Consider the following 24,086-nt stretch of genomic DNA (forward strand, 5'->3'; position numbering starts at 1 on the left):
AATGATACACCTAACAGCATATGCCTTACGATCCAAAAGAAAGTAAAAGTAAGTTTACATTTAAAAAAAAAACAAACTCATATAAGAATGTTAATAGCAGCCTTAAATAGCTAAAAACTTAAAGCCATCAAGGTGTTTATCAAGAAGAATGTACAAACAGTCATACATTCATCCGACAATATGCTACTCAGCATTAAAAAAGAACAGGCTGATGTGTGCAACAACATGGATGAAGCTTAAAAACTTTATGCCGAGTGAAAGCAGCCTTATGCAAAAGAGTACATACTGAGTGATTCAATTTATGCATAATTCTAGAATAGGCAAAATTAATCTATGATAAAATAAAATCAGAACAGTGGTTACCTCTGATTAATGGGGGCAGAGTTTACTGAGTGGGGATGAGGGAACTATCTGGGTGGCAGTAATGATCTGCATCTTGGTAAGATTTGGGTGGTAGAGGTAATATGCATGTGTTTAACTTGTAGACCAGTATGTTTAAGCTTTTGCATTTCCTGTAAGTTCTACCTGAAAAAAAAAAATAAATAAACTCTAAGCATAAATGATAATGCATGCTACCCATTCCTCTTGGGGCCCACCCTGCTGACCTGAACTGCCAGGGAATGACCCTCTTAAATTGCAGCATCTGGAGATTCTCAAGTGGACTCCTGGACCTCTGAGTCCATGAGTCCTTGCCTGCCAGACCATCCCATGAACCTATCCCTTTCCTTTTACCACCTGTCAGGTCATCTTTGCCAGGACAACTCAGTGGTCACATCAGACCTTAACATACATTCACACCTGCCAACTACACTGATAGATCCAGATCCTCTGGACGAGAATAAGCAGAAGCTAAGGGTGTATATACCACGAAGCCCCCCCAAAATGACAGCTATAGCTACCCATGAGTAGGGCCTCATAAGCTCTTTACTTACCTACAGGCAGAACATGAGTCTCTTCTAGTCTTTTCTAAGAACAAGGCCTCGATATAGTACACTTACTCAGATATGCCCAGAAATCCGTATCTCCCAGCGAAGAACTGCTTGCACTAAACTCACTGTCACCAACAAAGGCAATATCACTAGAAACCTGTTACAATGGCCAAAATAAAAAATAGTGGTAATACTAAATGCTGGCAAGTATCTGGAGAACCTGGATTACTCAAACATTGCTAATGAGAATATAAAATAGTATAGCCATTCTGGAAATGAGTTTGACACTTGTTTATAAAACTAAACATGTGTTTACCATATGACCCAGCAATTGCACTCTTAGGCACATATTTCAGAGAAATGAAAAGTTTATGTTCATACAAAAACCTGTATACAGATGTTCCTAGAAGCTTTATTTGTAATAGCCAAAAAGTGAAAACAACCCGAATGTCCTCCAGTGGGTGAATGGTTTAACAAACTGTGGTACGTGCATACCGTGGAATACCGCACATCAATAAAAGTAGTATTAATGTATACAACTTGGATGGGCCTCAAGGGAATTATGCTGACTGAAAAAAAGGCAATCTCATGATATCTTTTACACAATATTCTTGAAATGACAAAATTATAGGGACAAAGAACAGATTAGTGATTGTCAGAGGTTAACAGAGGAAAAGAGGGAGGCAGTTGGCTGTAGCTATAAAAAGGTAGCAGAAGGCATCCTTGTAATGGCACTGTTCTGTATCTTTGAGTATGGTGGTGCTTACATGAACGTACGTGTGATAAAACTGCACAGATGTAAACACACATACACACAACAAAGAGGAAATGTAACACTGGTGCAATCTGAATAAGGTCAATATTACCAGAAATACAATGCTGGTTTAACAATAAAAAACAAAACAAAACGAAAACAATGTAATTCACCATATTAAAAGACTAAAATAGAAAAAAAAAGTCTCTGATCTCAAAAGGTGCCAAAAAAGAATTTGACAAAATCCAACATCCATTCCCAATAAAAACTCTCATGAAATAACGAATAGAAGAAAACTCTGCCAAGCTGGTAAAGGGCAGCTATAAAAAAAACTTAAATCATACTTAAGAGGACCATATTTGTCATAAGATCAAGAACAAGGAAAGGATGTCCACTTTCACCATTTAAATTAAACATTGCACTAGCTGCTTTCAGCTGTGTACTAAGGCAAGAAAAAGAAATTAAAGACATACTAAATGGAAAGAAAGAAGTAAAACTAAAGCTACTAGCACTAAGAAGTGAGTTTTGTAAGATTATAGGATACAAAATCACTATACATAAATCAATTGTATTTCTATGTACCATCAACAAACAATTAAAAATTGAAATTTAAAAAACAGCATTTAAATAGCATCAAAATATGAAATACTTAGAGATAAATCTAACAAGAGATGTTTAAGACCTATACACTAAAAACTACAAAACAATGGTGACAAAAATTAAAGAAGTCTCACGCAAATGGAGAGATGTACTATATTCACATATTGAAAGATATGGTATTATTTACACATAAATTTTCCACAAATTAATACAGATTAAACTCCATCCAAATCAAAATCCCCGCAAGCTTTCTTTGTAAAAATTGCCAAGCTGATTCTAAAATCTATATGAAAATACAAATAACTAAAACAACTGGAACAAAGGGCAAGTTGGAGGAATTACATTGAGTTTAAGACCTGTTATAAAGCTACAGTAACCAAAACTATGTACTATTGGCATTAAGAGAGACACAAAAAGAGGAGTGGAAAAAGAGTCCAGATATAGACCCTTACACATATGTTCATCTGATTTTCCACCAAGGTACATATGCAATTCAGTAAAGATAGGGTATTCTTTTCAATAAATGGTGTTGAAAAAATTGGGTATTTGTTTGCCAAAAACAAACAAACAAAAAAATACTTAAATCGAAACCTTTCATCAAATATAAAAATTTACTCAAAATAGGTTCATAGATCTAAATGTAAATTAAAAATTATAAAATTTTTAAAAGAAAAAACAATGAAAATCTTTTTTACCTTAGCTTAGACTAAAATTTCTTAATATGCCACCAAAAATACAATTCATAGGAGAAAATATTGAAAACTGGACTTCACCAAAATTAAAAATTTCTCTTTGAAAGACACCATCAAGAGAATAAAAAGCAAGCCACAGAGAAAATATCTGTAAATCATATATCTGATAATGGACTTCTATATAGAATCTATGAAGAATTTTCAAAACTCAATGATAAAAATGTAAGAAACTAGTTTTTAAAATGGGCAAAATGTGTGAAAAGATACACATCTAAAGAAGATACAAGATGGCAAATAAGCACATGAAAAGATACTCACCATCAGCAGTCATTAAGAAAATGTCATTTAAAACCACAGTAAGATGCCACTCACTACGCAGCTATCAGAACATCTAAAATTAAAATAATAACCAAGCCAAGTGTTGACAAAGACACGGAGCACCTGGAACTCTCACACACTGGCTGGCTGGGAATGTGGTGCAGACACTTTTAGAAGTTTGTGAATTTCTTAAAAACTTTAGTATACATTGTATCATAGAATCCAGCCATTCCATTCCCAGGTATTTATCCAAAAGAAACAAAATCATTATGTCCACACAAAAACTTGTATGTTCAAAACAGCTTATTTATATTTGTCAAAAACTGAAAACATCCTAAATGTCTTTCAGTAGGTCAATGATTAAATAAATTGTGATACAGCCATATAAAGGAGTACTACTAAGCCTTAAAAATAAATGAACTATTGATATACACATTATGGATAAAATTCAAAATAATTATGCTGAGTGAAGGATCCAGTTGTATTCTGTATTAAGTCCAGTTATATAAATTCTAGAAAACAAAGACAAATCTAATCACAGAAAGCTGCTCAGTGGTTGCCTAGGTACAGGGGAGGAGAGGAAGGCAGGGAGGGTGGGAGGTAGAGATTATAGTGAGGCACAAGGAACTTTTCGGGATGAGAGATGTGGTTGTTATTTTGGTTGTGGCAATGGTTTCATGAATGTTAAAACTTACCAAATTTCACACATTAAATATGTGTAGTTTATTATACCTTAAAAAGATACCTATTAATATCCCTTATTATACCTTAATGCCTTATACTTTAATAACATTTTTATATTATAACTTATATAATAAAATTATTTCTAAAAAACACAAAAGCACTCAGTTTGCTATAAACTATAACAACTGTATAGTTACATTTAGAAGCAAAAAATAATAAAACAAAAATAAAAATGCCAGAACACTGAAAATAAATTTAAAAACATAAATCAGGCAAGAATTTATCCTTATCTTACAAGTTCATGTAAAATTAATTCCAGTTGGATTAAAGACCTAAATGTTTCCAGAACTTATATGGAATTTCTACAAACCAATAATAAAAAGAAACAGCCCTCCTGAAAAGTAGGCAAACACCCTGAACAGTCGAATCACAGGAGCGGAAATACCAAGGGCCGAGCAACATGAAAAGATGCTCATGCTCACTGGTAAGCAACTTAAAGTCCCCTGGACATTTCTTTTACCTCATGCCAAATAGAGCAAAAAATGAAGTCTGACAAAACCAAATGTTGGTGAGGACGTGAACAAGAAGTCTCATGTACTGCTGCTGGGAGCATACACTGGCGTAACTGCTTCAAAACACAATTTGGCATAATTTAAACAAGTTGAGGCTCTGCCTGCCTGGGAACCAGCCACCCCACTCCCAGGTATGTATTTTATGAGAAACTCCTGCACATGTTCCCAAGGAGGTATACAAAAATATACAGCGACATTGTTTAATAGCCAACAATCGGAAACATGTTGCAGAGAAGTTTATGAACATGCAACACAGTGATTTATATGATGGAAGAACCCACGGGATGGAACAGAAGGATAAAGGCTGTCATGGAATGCTAGCTTGGAAACCGGAAGTGAAGGAGCAGGACACAAACAGGTAAAGTACACGGCTGTCACCTGATTTTCTAAAGTGCTCTTAGGCTGTAGGGCTGCTACAACACTACTCATTGTACAATTCTTCATACTTTGCTGTAATCTTAAATAATCCATCATAAAAGAAACAATGTTACTGGAATTTATGGGATAGAACTGAGGCACAAGAAAAGTTATCAGGTGAAGAACAGAAACTGGAAAGTACCTGGCAAGGGCAGGAGGCTTAGTCCTAAAGGGCAGGTGCCATTTTGAAGATCAGGCTGACGACAGAGCCAAAGAACAGGGAAACGCTAGATGTGCTCGAGAAGGGAACCCCAGTGGGAGGAGTGAGGCTCCCTGAGGGAGGAGAGGGGGCAGGCCAGGCACGCGCCCTCGTAGGGACGTGTGTGGCATGGAAGGAAGGCAGCACCACACAGCCTTTACCAGTGGCTTGGGAGGCCTGGAAAAGAGCTTCCTCCAAGCACCTCCGAGTCCGCCCTTCCTTCCTTAACTGCTGAGCTTCTCAGTGCCCTGCACCCTCCTCTGCCCAGGGCTTCCCACTCACCTGGACAAAGGTCCAGAAGACATTCATTCTCCTCTCGCCAGGGCTCGTCCCCTTGCTCCAGTTGTATGATGAGTTTTGGTTTGGAAAATGCAATTCCTACTCACAGGAAAAAAAACCAAGGTGACCTTGGGTTAGTGGTTTCAGAGGCTGTCACAGAACTCAGGGCCAACCGAGGGAATGCAGTCAACCTAGAAGGTGGTAGGGGAGCACAGTAGGTGAGGTAGAGGATGTCTGAATGCTGAGGAAGGATGATAAGGGAGGAACCCCTGGCTCTAAAGACAGTACACTGATTGTACTCTATGCTTCAGTAAATAATATTCCCCCATTTGAAGCAAGATAACTTTAGAGGAAGGGCCCAGCCTAGAAGAAGAGTGCTAGAAATGCAGTGTTGGATACCACACACACACACACACACTACGCATGCACACATAAAATCCAGACATTCTCTGGAGGATAGGGAAAGAACTTTTTCTTTCTCCATCAGAAGCACGGCAGCTGTTACATAAAAGGTTAAGATGCCCGCAGGCAGAGTCTAAGACCAAAAGCAGGCCAGCCTTACCCAGCGAAACCAGGTGGCTGTAGTTCTCTAGCATCACCTCCCTGTACAGGTTCCTCTGAGCAGGACTCAATAGCTTCCACTCCTTCTGGGTGAAGGCCACAGCCACATCCCGGAAGGCCATTAATGCCTGTAATACAAACACATCCCTGCTCACTCAAGAGCCAGCCATGCCCACTAATCAACTTAACTTAAGCCACTAACTGTGGCCAAGGCAGCAAGAAGGTAGTCCTAGAGCACCCAGGTGAGATTTACAGATCCTGCTTTTAACCTGAACCCCGATTCTATATGTTCACAACTATTAATCCTTTCATACGTTTATGCAGGGTCTATTTCTCGGTTCTCTATTCTGTTCTACTGATCTATGTCTATGATGTTGTCAAAAAACACACAGGTTTGATTACTGCAGCTATATAGTAAGACATGAAATAAGGTAAACTGATTCCTCCCTCTTTATTCTTCATTTTAAAAGCTGATTTAGTGATTCTAAAATAGTTTATGTCTATGCCTTTTTATACAAATTTTATAATAATCTTGTCTATACCAAAAAAAACCTTGCTGGTATTTTGATAGGATTTCCATTAAACCTGTATATCAATTTGGTGAGAACTGACATCTTTACTATGCTGAATCTTCAAACCCATTAATACAGCATGCCTCTCCATTTATTTAGATATCCTATGATTTCTTTCATTAATATTTCTTGGTTTTCAGGATACAGATCCTACACATTTTGTTAGATTTACACCTAAGAATTTCTTCAGCTTTTTTAGTAATTTTTAATGGTATTATATTTTAATCTCAGAGACTATATGTTCACTGCTATAGGATACAATTGTTTACATGTTTATCTTGCGTCCTGCGACCTGGCTGAACCTACTTATTAACTCTAACAGTTTTTTTCCCTAGGTTCCTTGAGCTTTTCTAGATAGACATTCATGTCCTTTGCAAACAAGGACAGTCTTATTTCTTTGTTAATTATTTGCATGCTTTTTATTTCCTTTTCTTGTCTTATTGCTATAGTTAGAACTTCTAGCATTATGTTGAATGAGAGTGGTGAAAGCAGACATCCTTGGCTTGTTCCCAACCTTAGAAGGAAAATATTCAGTCTTTCACTGTTAGGAATAATATTCCACAAACATTAGGACAGCTGTTACCAAAATAAGAAAAACAAGTTTTTGTGGGGTGTGAAGAAACTGTAATTTTTTACATTGCCAGTCATAATGTAAAATGGGGCAGTTACTATGGGAAATAGTTTGGTGGTTCCTCAAAAAGTTAGATACAATTACCATATGATCTAACAATTGCACTCGTAGGTATATACCCCAAAGAATTGAAAGCAGGGACTCAAACAGATACATGTCCAATGTTCATTAACAGCACTGTTCACAATAGCTGGAAATACCCAGGTATCCATCAACTGATGCAAGGATAAAGAAAATGTGATATATATGTATATACAATGCAGTATTTTTTCAGCCTTAAAAAGGAGGGAAATTCTGGTATGTTTTCAAGAGATAATCCTTGAAAATATTGTGCCAACTGAAATAAGCCAGTCACAAAAGGACAAATACTGTATGATTTCACTTATGTAAGGTACCCAGAATAAACAAATATATACAGACAGAAAGTAAAATAGAGGGGCCAGCACAGTGGCTAACAACTATAATCTCAGAACTTTGGGAGGCTGAGGTGGGAGGATTGCTAGAGGCTAGGGGGTTGAGACCAGCCTGGGCAACATAGCGAGACCCCATCTCCACAAAAAAATTTAAAATTTTGCCAGTCATGGTGGTGCATGCCTGCAGTCTCAGCTACTTGGGGAGGCTGAGGCAGGAGGATTGCTTAAGCCCAGGAATTTGAGGCTGCAATGAGCTATGATCATGCCCATGCACCGCAGCCTGGGTAGCAGAGTGAGACCCTGTCTCTAAAAAAACAAAAAAAACAAAAAAAAGAAAGTAAAATAGAGGTTACCAGTGGCTGGTGGAAAAGGGGACTGGGGAATCACTGTCTAATGGATATAGTTTCTACTTGGGATAATGAAGAAGTTCTGGAAATGACAGTAGTGATGGTTGTACAACAAAGTGAATGAACTTAATGTCACTGAATTGTACACTTAAAAATAATGTTATACATATATTACCACAATAAAAAAAATGAATAATATTAGCTATAGATTTTTATAGAGAAGGTTCTCCTCTGTTCCTGCTGTCCTGGGAGTTTATTTTGCTTTGTTTACAAATGGTTGTTGAATTCTATCAAATTCTTTTGCTGTTTCAACTGATACAATTGTGATTTTCCTTCTTTAGCCTATTAATATGGTGGATTATTACACTGACTGATTTTCAGATATGGAACTAGCCTTGCATCCCTGGAATAAGCCCCACTTGTGTTACTATTTTTTTATACATTGCTAAAATATTTGCTAATTTTTGTTAAGGATTTTCATGTGTATACTCATATGGGATGTTGACCTGTAGTTTTCTTTTTTCAGATTGTTCTTGTTTGATTTGGTATCAGTGTACACTTGCTCCATAGAGTAAACTGAAAAGTGTCCCTTTCTTTCCTATATTCTAGAAGAAACTGTATAGCCTTTGGTTTAAAGTCTTTAGACATTTAGCAGAATTCCATAGTAAAATTATCTGGACTTATATTAATATATTTCCTTTGTGGAAGTGTTTTAAATTACAAATTAGACTTCCTTAATAGTTAAAGACCTATTCAAATAATTTATTTCATATTGGGTAAGTTACAATAGTATGTGTATTTCAAGGTCAGTCCATTTCATCTAAGTTGTCAAATTTATGGGTGTAGAGTTGTTCATAATATTCCCTTAGTATCCTTTTGATGGTTGCAGAATACGTAGTAATACACCTTGTTTCATTCCTGATACTGTAATTTGTATGTAGTCTTTTTCTTAGTATTGCTAGAGGTTTGTTGATTTTATTAATGTTTTCAAAGAACAGCTCTTTGTTTCATTGATTTTTTCAATTGCATTGATTTCTGCCTTTATCAATATTATTTGCGTAGAGTTATTTTGCTCTTCTTTTTCTAGGTTCTTTGATTGCTGACTTGAGACTTTTCCTCTTTTCTAATGTATACATTATAGTGCTGTAAGTTTCCTTCTCAGCACTGCTTTAACTCAACCTCATGTGTTTTGAAATATTGTGTTAAAATCTTCATTCACTTTCATGCATGGTTTTATTTCCCTGAAGACTTCCTTTCCCACTTATTAATAAGTACATGTTTATTTTCCAAGTGTTTAGAAATTTTCCTGTTATCTTTCTAATTGGTTTGATTCCATTGTGATTAGAGAACAACTCTGTATGATTTAAATTCAAAAAAAATTTAAGATAAACAAATTTTTATGTTTCATGTGGTTTTATGACCCAGGATATGTCTATCTGGGTATGTTTCCATGTGTACTTGAAAAGAATATGTATTCTGCTTTTGTTAGGTGGAATTTTTAATAAATGTTTATTAGATCCTGTTAGTTGATGGCATTGATGAGTTCTTACTGATTTTTGGTCTATTTGTTCTATCAATCATGGAAAGAAGGGTGTTGAAGTCTCCAACTAATTGTAGATTTGTCTATGTCTCTTTTGATTTTTGCTTCACATTATTTTGAATATTTTTTTCATTTTACTTTTTTAAAATTTTTTATTTAAAAAAAATTTTTTTTAGATCTAACAGAACTTCCCAGTATAAAGGCTTTGTTATTTGACACATACAGAGTAAGTATTACTATTTTGCCTGGTGAATTGACCCTTCTATCATTATACAATATCCTTCTGAATGTTAATTTTCTTTGCTTTGAAGTCTACTTTGCCTAACATTAAGCAAGAGCTACTCTTGCTTTTGTTTAATGTTTGCATAATTTATCTTTTTTATTCTTTAACTTTTAAACTACCTCCACTGTAATAGTTGAAGTGAGTTTCTTGTAGACAGAATATAGTTGAGTCAGGTTATTTTAAATTCACCAGTCTCTCTTTTTTAGTTGGTATATTTAGACCATGTAAATTTAATGTAAGTATTAATGTTAAGGCTTACATCTTCCATTTAAATTTTATTTGTTCTCTCAGCTTTTTGCCTATTTCTTGTTACCGGTTTCTTCTGGGTTACCTGAACTTCTTTAGACTTCTATTTTGATTTATCTATAGTGTTTCTTAGTGTATCTCATTGTATAACTTTTCTTAGTAGTTGTTCTAGGTGCTATGTTACATATATATAGCTTATCCCAATCTACTGGTATCATTATTTTACTAGTTTGAATTATTATACAAAATCTTACCTCCCATTACATCCCCTTGCCCTTTCTGTTTATAATGTAATTTTCTTAAATAGTTCCTCTATATACATTTAAAATCACATCAGACAGCACAATAATTTTTGCTTCAACCATCAAAAAGTTTAAAAAATTCATGTATAATAGGAATGCCTATTATACGTTTACCTATGTTTCCTTACCACTTTTTTTCTTCTTGATTGTGTCAGGGGTCCCCAAGACCATCCTCAGGCTTGATGATTCACTAGAAGGACTCATAAACCTCATCATATAATTATAGTCATGGCTTGTATTAGTACAGTGAAAGGATGCGAAGCAAAATCAGCAAAAGGAAATGGTACAAGTGACAAAATCTGGAGGAAACCAGACACAAAATTCCAAGAATCCTTTCCCACCGAAGTCACACATGATCCACTTACTTTCCTTCAGCAATGACTCGAGACGTGTTCAATGTTGTCTACTAGACAAGGTCATTACCCAAAGTCTTTAGTGGGGCCTAGTCACACAGGTATCTTCTGTCTAGCATATACTAAAATTCCAGATCTCAGAAGGAAAGCAGGTGTTTTGCATAAACCACATCATTTACACAGTTTAGGCACAATAAGCTATACTTAACAGTTCTGGGAATGATAGGAACCCTGCCAAAACCAAGATCCCAGATGCCAGCTAAAAGATAATCTTTCAAGCAGGACTTTCTAAGGATAGCAGTTATCAGACCTACTATGTTATCTCTTTACTGCACACAGATGTTCCAAAGTTCCCTCTCTTATTGCTCTCTTTTTGTTTAGGGTAGGTCTGATGGAGACAAGTTCTCTTAGTTTTCCTTCGTCTGATAACGTCCCGATTTCCCCTTTCATTCCTGAAAGATTTTTCCTTGGTATGGGATTTGGGTTTTTTTTTTTTTCTCAGCATTGAAAAACATTGCACCACTTGTATCTAACTTCCATAGTTTCTGACAAGAAATCTACTGGAATTCTAATCGTTTTTCCCCTGTAAGTAACATGTAATTTTTCTCTGGCTGCTTTCAAGATGTTTTTTTCATCTTCAGCTTTCAGAAATTTTATTATATTAATAATGTGTTCTGGAATGGATTTTTTGGATTTATCATGTTTGAGATTTGCTTGGCTTTTTACATCTGTAGATTTTTGTCTCTTGCCAAATTTGGAGAGTTTTCAAGTACTTTTCAGCCCTGTCCATCTTCATTTCTCCTTCCAAACTCCAATAACAAAAATATTAGACCTTCTGTTAAACTCCCACAATTCTTGAGGCTCTGTTCATCTCTTTGCCAGTATATTTTCTCACTGTTATTCAGATTGAGTAATTTCTATTGTTCTATCTTCTAGTCCACTCATTTCTTTGTTACCTCTAATATGCTGGTAGGCCCATCCACTGAGCTTTTTATTTCAGTTTTAAAACCTCCTTATACTTATTCTTTATACTTTCTACTTGGCTGAGGCTGATTTTTGCATTTATCTCAAATGTTTTCTTCTGGCTGTGGATATTTAGTTGTCCAAATAAATATTATTTGTATAGACTGTCTTTTTTTGGTTGAATGATCTTGGCACCCTTGTCAAAAATAAATTGCCCATATACATGAGGGTTTTTTCTGGACTCTCAATTCTGTTCCATTGACCTATACATCTATCTTTATGCCAGTATGACACTGATGTTGATGTTTTGATTATTATAGCTTGGTAGTATGCATTAAAATCAGGCAGCATGTGAGTGCTCCAACTTTGTTTCTCTTTTTCAAGATTGTTTGGCTATTCAGGATTCCACATAAATTCTAAGACAGGCTTTTCTAAAAAACAGAAAAAAAACTACTGGGATTTTATGTGGATTAAATTAAATCTATAGATCACTTTGGGTAGTATTGTCATCTTAACAAAATTAAATTTTCCAATTCATGAGCATAGGAGGTCTTCCCACTTATTTAGGTCTCCTGTAATTTGTTTCAACAATGTTTTATAGTCTTCCATGAACAAGTCTTTTGCCTCCTTGATTAAACTCATTGATAAGTATTTTATTCTTTTTGATATTATAAATAGAATTTTTAAAATTTCCTTTTCAGACAGTTCATTGGAAATGTACAGAAATTTAACTGATTTTTGTGTATTTATTTTGTATTCTGCAACTTTGCTAAATTCATTAGCTCTAACAATTTTTTTTGTTGGATGTCTTAGTCCATTCATGATGCTTTAACAAAATAGCTGAGATTGGATAATTTATGAAGAACAGAAATTTATTTTTTACAATTCTGGAGGCTGGAAGTCCAAGATCAAGATGCCAGCAAGTTCAGTGTCTGGTTAGGGGCCCAGTCTCTACTTCCAGTATGGAACCTTGTTGCTCTGTCCTCACAAGGCAGAAAAAAATGGAAGGGAAAAGAACCGAGCTAGTTCCCTCTACCTTTTTATAAGGTCACTAATCCCATGGTAGAACCATCATGACTTAACCACTTTCTGAAGGCCCACTTCTTAACACTATCACATTGGTGATTAAGTTTCAACACATGAATTTTGGGGGACACATTCACATCATAGCAGGATTCCAGGGTTTTATAGATATGAGCTCATGTCTTCAGTGAAGAAATAATTTTACTTCTCCCTAACTAATTGGATGCCTTTTCTTTTTATTGCCTAATTACTCTGGCTAGAACTGTCAATACTATATTGAATAGCAATTGTGAAAGTTAGCATCCTTATGTTGTTCCTCTTTTTAGGGGAAGGGTGTTTAGTCTTTCACCAGTATGAATGATGTTAGCTGTAGATTTTTCATACATGGCTCTTACTATGTTGAGGGAGTTTCCTTCTATACCTAGTTTAGTGAGTGTTTTTATCATGAAAGGATGTTCAATTTTGTCATGCTTTTACTACATCAAAGGAGATGATCGTGTGGGTTTTATACTTCATTACATTAATGTGGTACATTACATTAATGTGGTATATTACATTATTGATTTTAATATGTTGAACTAGCCTTGCATTCTGGCAGTAAATACCACTTAGTCATGATATATAGTACTTTTAATGCTGTGCTGAATTTTAATTTGGGAGTATTTTGATTAGGAATGTTACATCTATATCCATAATGTATCCAGTATCTATGTACTGGCCTGTAGTTTTCTTTTCTTATAGTGTCTTTGTGGTACCAGGCTAATGTTACCCTCATAGAATGAGTTAGAAAATTTCCCTCTTCCACATTTTAGCAGAGTCTGAGAAAGATTTGTGTTAACTCTTCTTTAAATGTTTGGTAGAATTAGCAAGGATGCTATCTGGTCATGGGCCTTTCTTTCCTGGATTTTTATTACAGATTCAATATTCTTAATATTTATAGCTCTATTCAGAATTTTTTCTTCCTGAGTCAATTCTGATAGATTGTATATTTTCAGAAATGTGTCCATTTTACTTTGGTTAACAAATTTATTGGCATACATTTATTCATAGCATTCCCTTATAGTCCTTTTTATGTCTTTAAATTGACAGTAATGTCTCCAATGTAATTTCTGAGTTTAGTAGTTTGAGTTTTCTTTTTTTGGTTAGTCAATCTAGCTAAAGGTTTATCAATTTTATCGATCTTTTCAAGTAACCAACTGTCAGTTTCACTGATTTTTTTTCTGTTGCTCATCTATTCTCCCTTATGTATCTTTGCTCTAAACTTTACTATTATTTCCTTCCTTCTGCTCGCTTCAGTTTAGCTTGCTCTTCTTTTTCTAGTTCCATAGTATTACAAATAGGTTATTGATTTGAAATCTTTCTTACTTTTATAATATGCAAATACAACTATAAATTTCCTCCTTAGAACTGTTTTTGCTATAGTCTATAAGTTTTGGTGTGCTGTGATTTTATTTCCGTTCATCTCAAGGTATATTCTACTTTCCTTGATTTTCTCTTTGATCCATTCATTAAGACTGTGTTTTTTAATTTCCACATATTTACTAATTTTCCAGTTTTCCTCCTGTTATTATTCATTTCAGGTTTCTGTCCATTGTGATCACAAAGGTACTTTGTATGACTTCAATAATTTCAAATTTATTAAAACTTATTTTGTGGCCTAACATTTGATCCATCCTAGAGAATGTTCCATGTTCATTTTAGTAAAATGTGCACTCTGTTGTTGGGTGGAGTGTTCTGCGTATAAATGCTCCTTGACTTACAATGGGGTTAAATCCCAATAAACTCATTAAGTTGAAAATCTGCAAGCCAAACTATCATTAAGTCAGGGACTGTCTGTATATCGCTTAAGCACAATTGGTTTATAGTGTAGCTAAAGTCTTATATTTCCTTACTGATCTCTTGTCTGGTCGTTCTACTATTATTGAAGGTGAAGTATTAAAGTCTCCAACCATTATTGTAGAACTATTATTCTCTTCAATTATGTCAATTTTTACTTCATATATTTTGAAGCTATATTGTTAGGCCTGTATGTTTATAACAGTTATATCTTTTTTCTATAGTGAATATTTTATCAATATATGATGATATCCTAATGATCTCTTGTAACTTTTTGTGATTTAAAGTCTATTTGTCTCACAATGACATAGCCACCACAGCTCATTTGGTTATTATTTGCATGAAATATTTTTCCATCCTTTTACTTTCAACCTTTCTCTGCTTCCTGTTATCTAAAGTGAGTCTCTTGTAGGTAGTGTATACATGATTCTTAGTTTTATTTTTAATCCAGTCTGCCTACCAATCTATACCTATGATTTGAGGAGTTTAATCCATTCACATTTAATGTTTAATGTAATTGCTGATCAGGAAAGATTTACTTTTGCCATTTAGCTATAATACCAACTTAGTTTCAATAGCATACAAACATTCTGCTCCTATATATTTCTAACCCTCCCCCTTTACATTGTAATTGTCACATAAATTTATAATTTTTCATCTGCTTGTCTTAAATGATATAGGAAAAGAAAAAGTTATAAACCAAAAAGAACAATAATACTGGCTCTTTAATTTTTACCTACGAAATTACCTTTACTAGTGTTCTTTTTTTCTTATGTTTTAGAGTTTCTGTCTAGCATCCTTTCATTTCAGCCTGAAGTATTTTTTGTAGGGCAAATCTGTTAATAAACTTCCTCAGCTTTTGTTTATCTAGAAATGTCCAAATTTTGCCTTCATTCTTGAAGGATAGTTTTGCCTGTTACAAAATTGTTAGTTGACAGCTTTCTCTTTCAGGGTAGCATCTTAACTGTTATTTCACTGATGTGGCTTCCATGGTTTCTGATGAGAAATCAGCTGTTAATCTTATTATGGATTGCTTCTAGGTAATGAATGCATCAGTGATCATTTGCTGCTTTCAAATTCCATCTTTGGGTTTTGAATATCTGACTATAATATGTCTTTGTGTGAATCTTTTTATGTTTATCCTGTTTGGAGTTTGTTGAACTTCTTGGATGTATACATTTATGTCTTTCATCAAATCTGAGGAGTTTCTAGATATTACTTCTTCAAGTATTCCTTATGTTTTCCCTCTGCAATTCCCATTATGTGCATGTTACTACACCTGATGGTCTCCCACAGGTCTCCCTCAGGTTCTGTTCATTTTTCATTATTCTTTTTCTGCTCTTCAAAATGGATAATCTCAATTGAACTATTTTCAAGTTCACTATAATGCCTACTCAAATATGCCGTTGAACTCTTCTAGTGAATTTTTCACTTCACTTATTGTATTTTGCAGCTCTAAAATTTCTACATTGATCCTTTATAATTTTTCTTTATTGATATTCTCTAATTGTTGAAACATTATTAACCTGGTTTCCTTTAGTTCCACATCTATAGTTTCCTTAACTCCTGTACTTATTAAGAAAGTTGATTTAAAGTCCTTATTCCTGGGCTTCCTCATGAACAGCTGGGAGACAGGCAATTTACTGGTAGCTCGGGAGCTTAAAATGCCCCAGTACTCTCTTCCAGTTTTGACTAGAATTCAGAATTCTACAAAAGTTGATTCTGACATTTTTCACCAGCTCACTAGTTGCTTTTAAGGAAAGACAGAGCCCTGGATTTTCTGCACTATGATATTTTTTATGACACGTTTGGTTTCTTGAAAATGGCATGATTCTGTTTATATCAAATATCCAGAACAGGTAAATCCATAGAACACAAAGTAGTTCAGTGGCTGCCAGGGGCTGGGGAGGAGAGAATGAGGAATAACTCTTACGGGTACAGGGTTTCTTTTAGGAGTGATGAAAACGTTATGGTGGTGAAGGTTGCACAACTTTGTTAATATACTAAAATCCACTCAATTGTACATTTTAAAAGGATGGATTTTATGGCATGTGAATTATATCTCAATTTTAAAACTTCAAAAACTTTATATTCCAATGATAAGTGAACTCCTAAATAAATCAGGAGTCTTATAAGAATGGGGATTTTGCTGAAGGTATCATAGTTTCTATCATCAATGTCTCCTGCACACATCAGACATTCAAGAAGATTTTAAGATTCAACAAAGGGGTGCTAACTTCTTATTAGCTAACATCCTGTGCCTACCAGCCCCCCTTCTATATTACAACTGTAATGCATATTACAATTTCTCCTCTCAAGCAAAAGTCCTTAGGAGAAATGCCTAATTGTTATCGAAATGTCATATTGTATATATAGGTAAGATTTTTCTCCATAATTCAGATAATTCAGATACGATGCATAACAAAGTACCTGGCAATGCAATTTTAAAAATCATAAAATGTGTAACTTCTGTGTCTCAAATAACATACAACAAAACAAACCCCTTTGTTCTTTATTTCATTCAGAATAACTGAAGATGTGGTCCCCTTTATGCAATGAGTAGTTTTTGAGTGCCAGCCACTCTTCCAGATATAGAAGCTTCATGTTAAAAAGCTAGCCTCTTAGATGCTTGTATCTTTTCATCAATATTGCATGAGTAAATAGCTAAAACAAAAACTATATACACATTGAGTGATGCTGGCCACAGACAGGATACAGTTCAGGGCCAGCTACAGATCCCACGTGAAGGGGCAGAGTAAGGACAGAAAATGTAAGCCAATGTTCCATGTTTGGCAAGAATGTTTCTCCATTAACGTACAGGGTAAAGTGCAACATACAGAAGAAAAAAGTCCCCTGTTACCTGGGGAAATATCCTGAATTGTATATGCTACATGCACATTTTCTCTGAAAGCATAACAGATTTGACAATTGAGAGACACACAACTCTCCATAACATTCTGATAATGTTACAGCAGAGCTGACCGAGAACAAACCGAGTGGCACTTAAAGGTGCAGAAGAGCAGGTTTATTATGCCAGCGGGCTCAGAGGGGCCTCGCCACCAAATTCTGAGCCCCTAACAAAGAGTGTAGTAGTCTTTTATACATTTCGTTTAGGGAGGGAGTGGGGCACAGGTACAATGTGGTTATTTTTAGCGGGGGCAGGTTCTTGAACAATCTTAGATCCTGGTATAGAGTTTCTATAGAATTTCTTTCTGTTCTAGCTTGTCATAGCAGGAAGTTGCTACAAGCAGTTTACAGAGGCAAGAGCGGCAGCAGTTTAGCGGTTACAAGGGGGGTTGCCCAAGGGGAGGGGTTTCGTCTAATGGAATTTTCCATTTCTCTATCATTTCCCCACTTTGATGCTTACTATAAAATTCTTTCTATAAGGCATTATGATATTCCTGTAGAATGTGATTCAGGCTGTGGTTTGTGAAACTGTGTTTTGTATGAACCTGGTGATGAGGTTAAAAATTGGGGGGCCTAAGGTTATTAGGAGGAGTATAATTAAGATGGGTCCTGCCAGTGGCAGCAACCATGTAGCCCATGGCCCGAGGTTGAAACCCCATGACTGTTTTAAATCTTGGTTTCTCCTTTCTATTCTTTCTTTCAGTTCTTTAACTTTTTTGGTTACTATCTCTGATTGATTTACATAATAACAACATTCTTCCCCCAGAAAGACACAAGTTCTCCCCTTTTCTGCGGTAAGGAGATCCAAGGCCCGCAGTTTTGTAAGGCCACTGCAGCTACTGAATCTATCTGGGCTTGTAGAGATAGGAGGGAGTCTGCTACTCTCTCCATGTCTTCATTTAACTCCTGTGATAATTCATAGTATGTGTTTAATGAAGTTCCTAGGCCACTTAATCAGGTTCCTATTCCGGCGGCAATTCCTCCTCCTATTGGGAGACCAGCCAAGAGAGCCCGCTTCTACCGAATGTTTGTGTGCGGGCTCAGGGCCTCTTCTAATTCATTGTCTGTAAAATCAGAGACATCAGGTGTGAGGAATACTTGTATACAGCTACCAGACCACTTTGTCAGGAGGCAGGAATACACCTGAGCCCCACAGAGGAAAAACACACCTTTTGAGGGGCAGATTATTTTGCTTTCGACCATGGTGTCATTTTTTGTACATATCTGTCCAGGGACCTCTCCTATTGAGAGATTTTCTGGCCTCCTCCAGAGACATGTTATGTTTAGTCCAGGGAGGACGGCCAACTTTACATTGCTAGCTACTGGCCCTTTAATGACAGTGGTGTTAGCAGTGGTATTAGGTTGGGCCGTGTGTTTGATAGTTCCATTCCGCCGGGTGGGCACTGGGACTCCTATGAAGACTCGTTTTTGCAATGGGAGGCAGACCCAGCAGGAAGTATAGTTGGGCAGGGCCCGTAGAGTAATATTTAAGAATTTGGCAATTAATAGGGATGTCTTAAGGAGTTCTGTAAGTTTCCGAATTCCACTGAGGTCGGGGTTGTTTGTATAGGGGTGGGGTAGCTTGACCAATTCGGTCAGTTTTAACCTTTTGGTCAAGTTTCCTTTTTGCTTGGTCCTGCACTCCCCGTCCGTCTGAGATTCCTGCATGGGTATAGTAAGTCCAGCACATAGTCTTTCCTTTGGGGTTCTGGCAGGTGGAAATATATGGGCTAATGATCTGCCTGGTCTAATAGAGTTTGTTCCCATAAGTACACAGGGCAGCTCTAGTGTAGCACTTTGCTGGCATGTAAGTTTGGGAGATAAAGAAGGTCCCTGCAGGGCCCCTGACTCAAGAGGGGCATGCTGAGCATGGGGGCGTGGACCCTCCCTCCACTACGGGGGTCAGAGTTAGTACCTCAAGTAGAAGAAAAATCCTGCTATGGCCCAGTATAATACAGTAAAAGTTATTTTCCCCCCTACTGTCCAGTCTTTAGGGGTCACGATGCCCAAGAGTATGGCCAAAAGTCCAAAGAGTCCGGTTGTAATGTTGAGAACCAGTTTGTTCATTTGGCTGGTGCAGTCTTTGGTGTTGTAGATTGGGTGAGTTTCCGACGTAGGTGAACCTTTAGTGTATTTTCTGGGTCCCACTGTCACTACTGAATGACAGCGGCAGTCCAAACCATAGGATGATCTCTTTTAGGAGGATTTTTACTACCTCTCTGGCTTTTTCAGTTCATGTGGGGATGGCTTCGACCCAGCCTAAAAAGGCACACAGCATAACCAGCAAGTACTTGAATCCCCTGCATGATTTTACTTCTGTAAAATCAATTTCTACGTCTTCAACGGGGGAGGTCCCCGTGTATTGGATGCCTGGGGTAGGTCTGGGTCGCGTGGTTGCGTTGTTCTTGGCACAGACCTGGCAGCAAGAGAGAGGAGCCTGGCAATGTAGTAATACTTGTTGAGCAGATTAGTTAGGACTGTCTTTCCCATGTGGGACAGAAGGTGGTACTGGGAGGTAATTGGATATGCTAGTTTTCTGGAGATGAAGATCCGACTGTCTGACAGGTGCCACCACCCCAGTTCATTCCTTCTGGCACCTTCTTGTTTTGCCCAACTATCTTCTTCTGGAGTGTACTTGGGCTTTTCCAGCCATTCAGGTACCAACGGGATCTGGCTGGTGTCCCGGGAGCCATTCTCTGGGGGCTCCTGTTCAGCTATGGCTTTTGCTGTTTGGTCAGCCAAATCTTTACCAGTGGCTATTGGGTCTGTTCCCTTCTGATGTCCCCAGCAGTGAATAACGGCAATTTCTTTTGGTTCCCATATAGCCTCTAACAATTGGAGAATCTCTTCTCTGTTTTTGATTTCCTTACCCCCTGTAGTTAGTAGTCTTCTCTCCCTGTAAATGGCCCTGTGCACATGTAGGGTGCTCCAGGCATATTTTGAGCCAGTGTAAATATTTGCCCTCTTGTCTTTTGCATATTTTAGGGCTTGGATTAAGGCCCACAGTTCTGCCCTTTGCATGGACCATCCCGTTGGTAGGGGTCCTGCCATAATCACCTTGTCTTTTGTTGTAACTGCATATCCTGCCCTTCATTTCCCGTCCCGGACATAGCTGCTAACGTCTGTGAAGAGTTCCAGTTCAGAGTTTGACAAGGGACTGTCCTTGAGGCCTGGCCTGCTGGCACATATTTCCTCCACTACTTCAAGGCAGTCGTGGTCTGGGAGTCCCGGGTCTATGAGCAGGAGGGTCATTGGATTTAGGGTCAGCACAGCCTCCAGGGTTACTTGCGGATTGTTGCATAATAGCCCTTGGTACTGAGCCAGTCGGCTGCTAGAGAGCCAGCAGTGTCCCAGATTTTTGATGAGTTGTATGACAGTATGCGGGATGTGAACATGGGTATGTCAACCCAAGATGAACTTGTCAGCCTCCTTGATCAGGAGTACTATTGCCGCCATAGCACGAAGGCATGAAGGCCATCCAGATGCCACCGTGTCCAGTTGCTTGGACAGATATGCTACAGGCCTTTGCCATGGTCCAACAGCTTGAGTCCAGACTCCCACTGCCACCTGGTCCCGCTCATTAACAAACAAGTTGAAGTCCTTAGTGTGGTTGGGTAATCCTAGGGCTGGGGCTAGTTGTAATTGGGTTTGTAAGTCTCTGAAGGTGTGCTCTTGCTCATCTCCCCATTCTACGTCTTTTGATTCTGGCCCCCATACAACTTCATAGAGTGGCTTTGCCATATGTGCAAAACCCTGGATCCAAATGCAACAGAATCCAATTGCTCCTAGAAACTCTCAGAGTTCTCTCTGACTACTGGGCCTCCGGGTCAAGCAGATCATATGTTTCTGCTCATGTCCAAGTTGTCTCCACCTTTCAGAGATATGAAATCCTAGGTACTTGACTACTTGTCTGCAAATCTGGGCCTTTTTCCAAGAAACTTTGTATCCCTTCTCAGTGAGCAGTTGAAGTACGGCCTGAGAGGCCTGGAGGCAGTTGTCTTTGGTCTGGCGCGCTAGGAGATCATCTACATATTGCAGGAGGGTGCAGTGGAATTCTTCCCTTGGGTATGAGGCTAGGTCTGCTGCTAGTGCTTCTCCGAATATCGCTGGTGAGTTCTTGAAGCCTTGTGGTAATCGTGTCCATGTCAATTGTTTCTTTCTCCCAGTGCCTGGATCTTCCCATTCGAAGGAAAAGTGGGATTTGGCTCACTGGTGCCACTTGTATGCAGAAGAAAGCATCCTTCAGGTCCAGGCAAGTGAACCATTTAGCATCTCCTGGGATAAATCCTAGAAGGGTATAAGGGTTGGGCACCACCAGATGAAGAGTCACTGTGGCCTCGTTAATTATCTGTAGGTCCTGGACCGGCTGGTAGGTCCCATCCGGTTTCTTTACGGGGAGTAGAGGAGTGTTCCAGGAAGACAGGCACTCTATTAAGATGCCTTCCTGTTGAAGTTTGTTCAGGTGGTGTTGAATTCTCTCCCGTGCATCCCTTGGGATGGGATATTGCTGCTTCCTCACGAGTTGGGCTCCCGGTTTTATTTCTACTATCACTAGTGCCCACAGGTGTGCTAATCCAGGGGGGTTGTCCTCTGCCCACAGTGCTGGAAAGTCTTGTTTGAATTCTGGGGGATTTTTTTTCCCCTAGTGGTTTGAAGGAGTCATACTTGTAGGGGTTTTTGGTATCACTGTGGAGTCGCCGTTCCATTTCTCTGGGGACCATGATTCCCATTATGAGGGATCCCAGGGCCGGCAGTGGGAGGTTGGCTGTGCCCTCAGGATGGAAGGTGATCTGGGCTCCTAGCTTATGTAGGAGATCCCGCCCCAGCAGATGAACCAGGCAATCTGGGAGACATAAGAATTCATGTGTTACTTGATGTCCTCCCATCTGGCAGGTGTGGGCTTGGCAGAAGGGTGGAGCAACCTGGTCTCCAGTGGCTCCTATTATGGTTGTCTCCTGCTTGGTGAGTGGGGCTACTGGAGTGGTCACCACTGAGTGCTCTGCCCCAATGTCCAGCATGAAATCACTGGCTGGCCTCCACATTCATAATGACCATGGGCTCCCGGGGACCCAGGTTGAAGGAACCCGGTCAGCCCTATTCTGAGTTGGTGCCTGCAAGTCCGATGAGGTCCTGGGTTTTTGGCTCTAGCTTGAAGCCTTGGGGAGATTTCTGTTTCAGCAGGGGCCAGTTTTCGGATGGGGACATTCATTCTTCCAGTGTCCGGTTTCCTTGCAATGCACGCACCGGTCTGGTCTCAGTGTCCCCCTTCTCCGAGATCCCTTCTCTGGGTGTTGGCCCAATTTCAGAGGGGTGTGGGATTCCCAAGTGCTGCTGCTAGGAGTGTGGCCTTTTGTCTCATTTTCCTCTCACTTTCTTTCTGGGCAACCAGGTCCCGATTCCTATATACCTTCTGGGCTACTTCCATCAGCTGAGTGATGTTCATCCCAGTGAAGGTGTCTAACTTCTCTAATTTTTGTTGTATGTCTGGGTGTGTCTATGTCATGAAGGCCGCATTCACCATCCGTTGATTTTCCAGTGCTTCAGGGTCAAAGGGAGTATAGATTCTGTAAGCTTCACAGAGACACTTGTAGAAGTCGCTGGGAGTTTAATCTGCCTTCTGTGTGACTAGAGCGACCTTATTCATATTAGTGGGCTTTTTAGCTCCCTCCCAGACTCTGTGTAGGAGGGCCTCCCGGTACCTGGTCAGGACATTCCAGCCTCCTGGGGTGTTGAAATCGCATGTGGGCACAGTATTGGGTACAGCACGTTGGGCCCATGGTTCCACATCAAGGACTCCCGCCGGTACATGGTCCTGGATCCACTTCCGGACACCCAAGGTCAACCTGCACCACTCCTCTGTGTTGAAGAGTGTCAGGAGTAGCTGCGAGCAGTCTTCCCAAGTTGGTTGATGGGTCTGGAAAATGCTCTCCAGGAGGTCTATCATGGCCTGAGGCTTCTCAGAATAAGAGGGAGTGTGTTGTTTCCAATTCAGTAGGTCTGTGGTGGAGAAAGGTTGGTAGTAGGGGACTGGCTGTCCAGGCTGGACGGTTCCATCATCAGCAATTTGGGGCTGACCTCGCAGACCAGCAGCTGGAGAGCCAGAATCGGATATTTGGCAGAGTGGAGATGGTGGGCTACTGGGGTCCCCTCGGTAGGTGCTTCTGGCATTTGGGGCAACGAGACCGATGGTGGTGGAGTGTCTGGGGCTGTTGGGGGTGATGGCCGTGGTATTGGGTTGGCAGGACTGTATGGGGGAGGCAGAACTAGGTCATCCTCTGGTGGTCCCTAGTAGATAGTCTTAACGCTGGGGACCTTCTTTGGCTTCAGAGTGAAGAGGACTCTACTCTGACTCTTCTCTACGTAGAACCAAACCCAAAGAGGCAGGGTCTGGGATATTTCTAGCCAGGAATCAATATATGGGAATTGGTCTGGGTGCCCTGGAGTACCTGTGACTAGAGTCCAAACTGCCTGAACCGTCAGGACATCAAGTGTGCCAGTGTCTGGCCACCCAACTCCAAAGCAGGGCCACTCGACTCCACAGAGTGTACGGAGGTGATTGGGAGTCATCTTGACTCCATAATCACCAGAAAATCCCTTTTTAAAATTCTTTAACATGCACCTGAGAACTGTGGGTTTGGACTCCTGCCCTCCCATGATGGACTAGC

At 38.8% G+C, this 24,086-nt stretch overlaps 1 protein-coding gene across 1 annotated transcript; it reads right to left on the bottom strand.

The window, feature by feature from the left end:
* Positions 1-5,322: 5,322 nt before the first annotated feature.
* Positions 5,323-19,089, bottom strand: LOC123645730 (zinc finger protein 69 homolog). The gene is made up of 3 exons (XM_045562157.1): positions 18,733-19,089; positions 6,007-6,133; positions 5,323-5,543 (listed from the first exon to the last, which is right to left on the bottom strand). Exons 1-3 carry the CDS (start codon positions 19,087-19,089, stop codon positions 5,323-5,325), a joined length of 705 nt encoding a protein of 234 aa, XP_045418113.1.
* Between the last annotated feature and the right edge of the window lie 4,997 nt (positions 19,090-24,086).

The sequence above is a fragment of the Lemur catta genome, chromosome 10, assembly GCF_020740605.2.
Source record: "Lemur catta isolate mLemCat1 chromosome 10, mLemCat1.pri, whole genome shotgun sequence".
Classification (NCBI taxonomy): domain Eukaryota; kingdom Metazoa; phylum Chordata; class Mammalia; order Primates; family Lemuridae; genus Lemur; species Lemur catta.

Bases quoted from the DNA above. Each gene is read 5' to 3' on its own strand.
- LOC123645730 (XM_045562157.1), bottom strand. From the start codon at position 19,089: ATGCAGGAATCTCAGACGGACGGGGAGTGCAGGACCAAGCAAAAAGGA. The intron at 6,134-18,732 runs GTAAAGTTGGCC...TTTGTATTACAG, and splicing joins AAGGGCCAGTAGCTAGCAAT to GCATTAATGGCCTTCCGGGA. The intron at 5,544-6,006 runs GTAAGGCTGGCC...TCCTGTGAGTAG, and splicing joins CAGCCACCTGGTTTCGCTGG to GAATTGCATTTTCCAAACCA.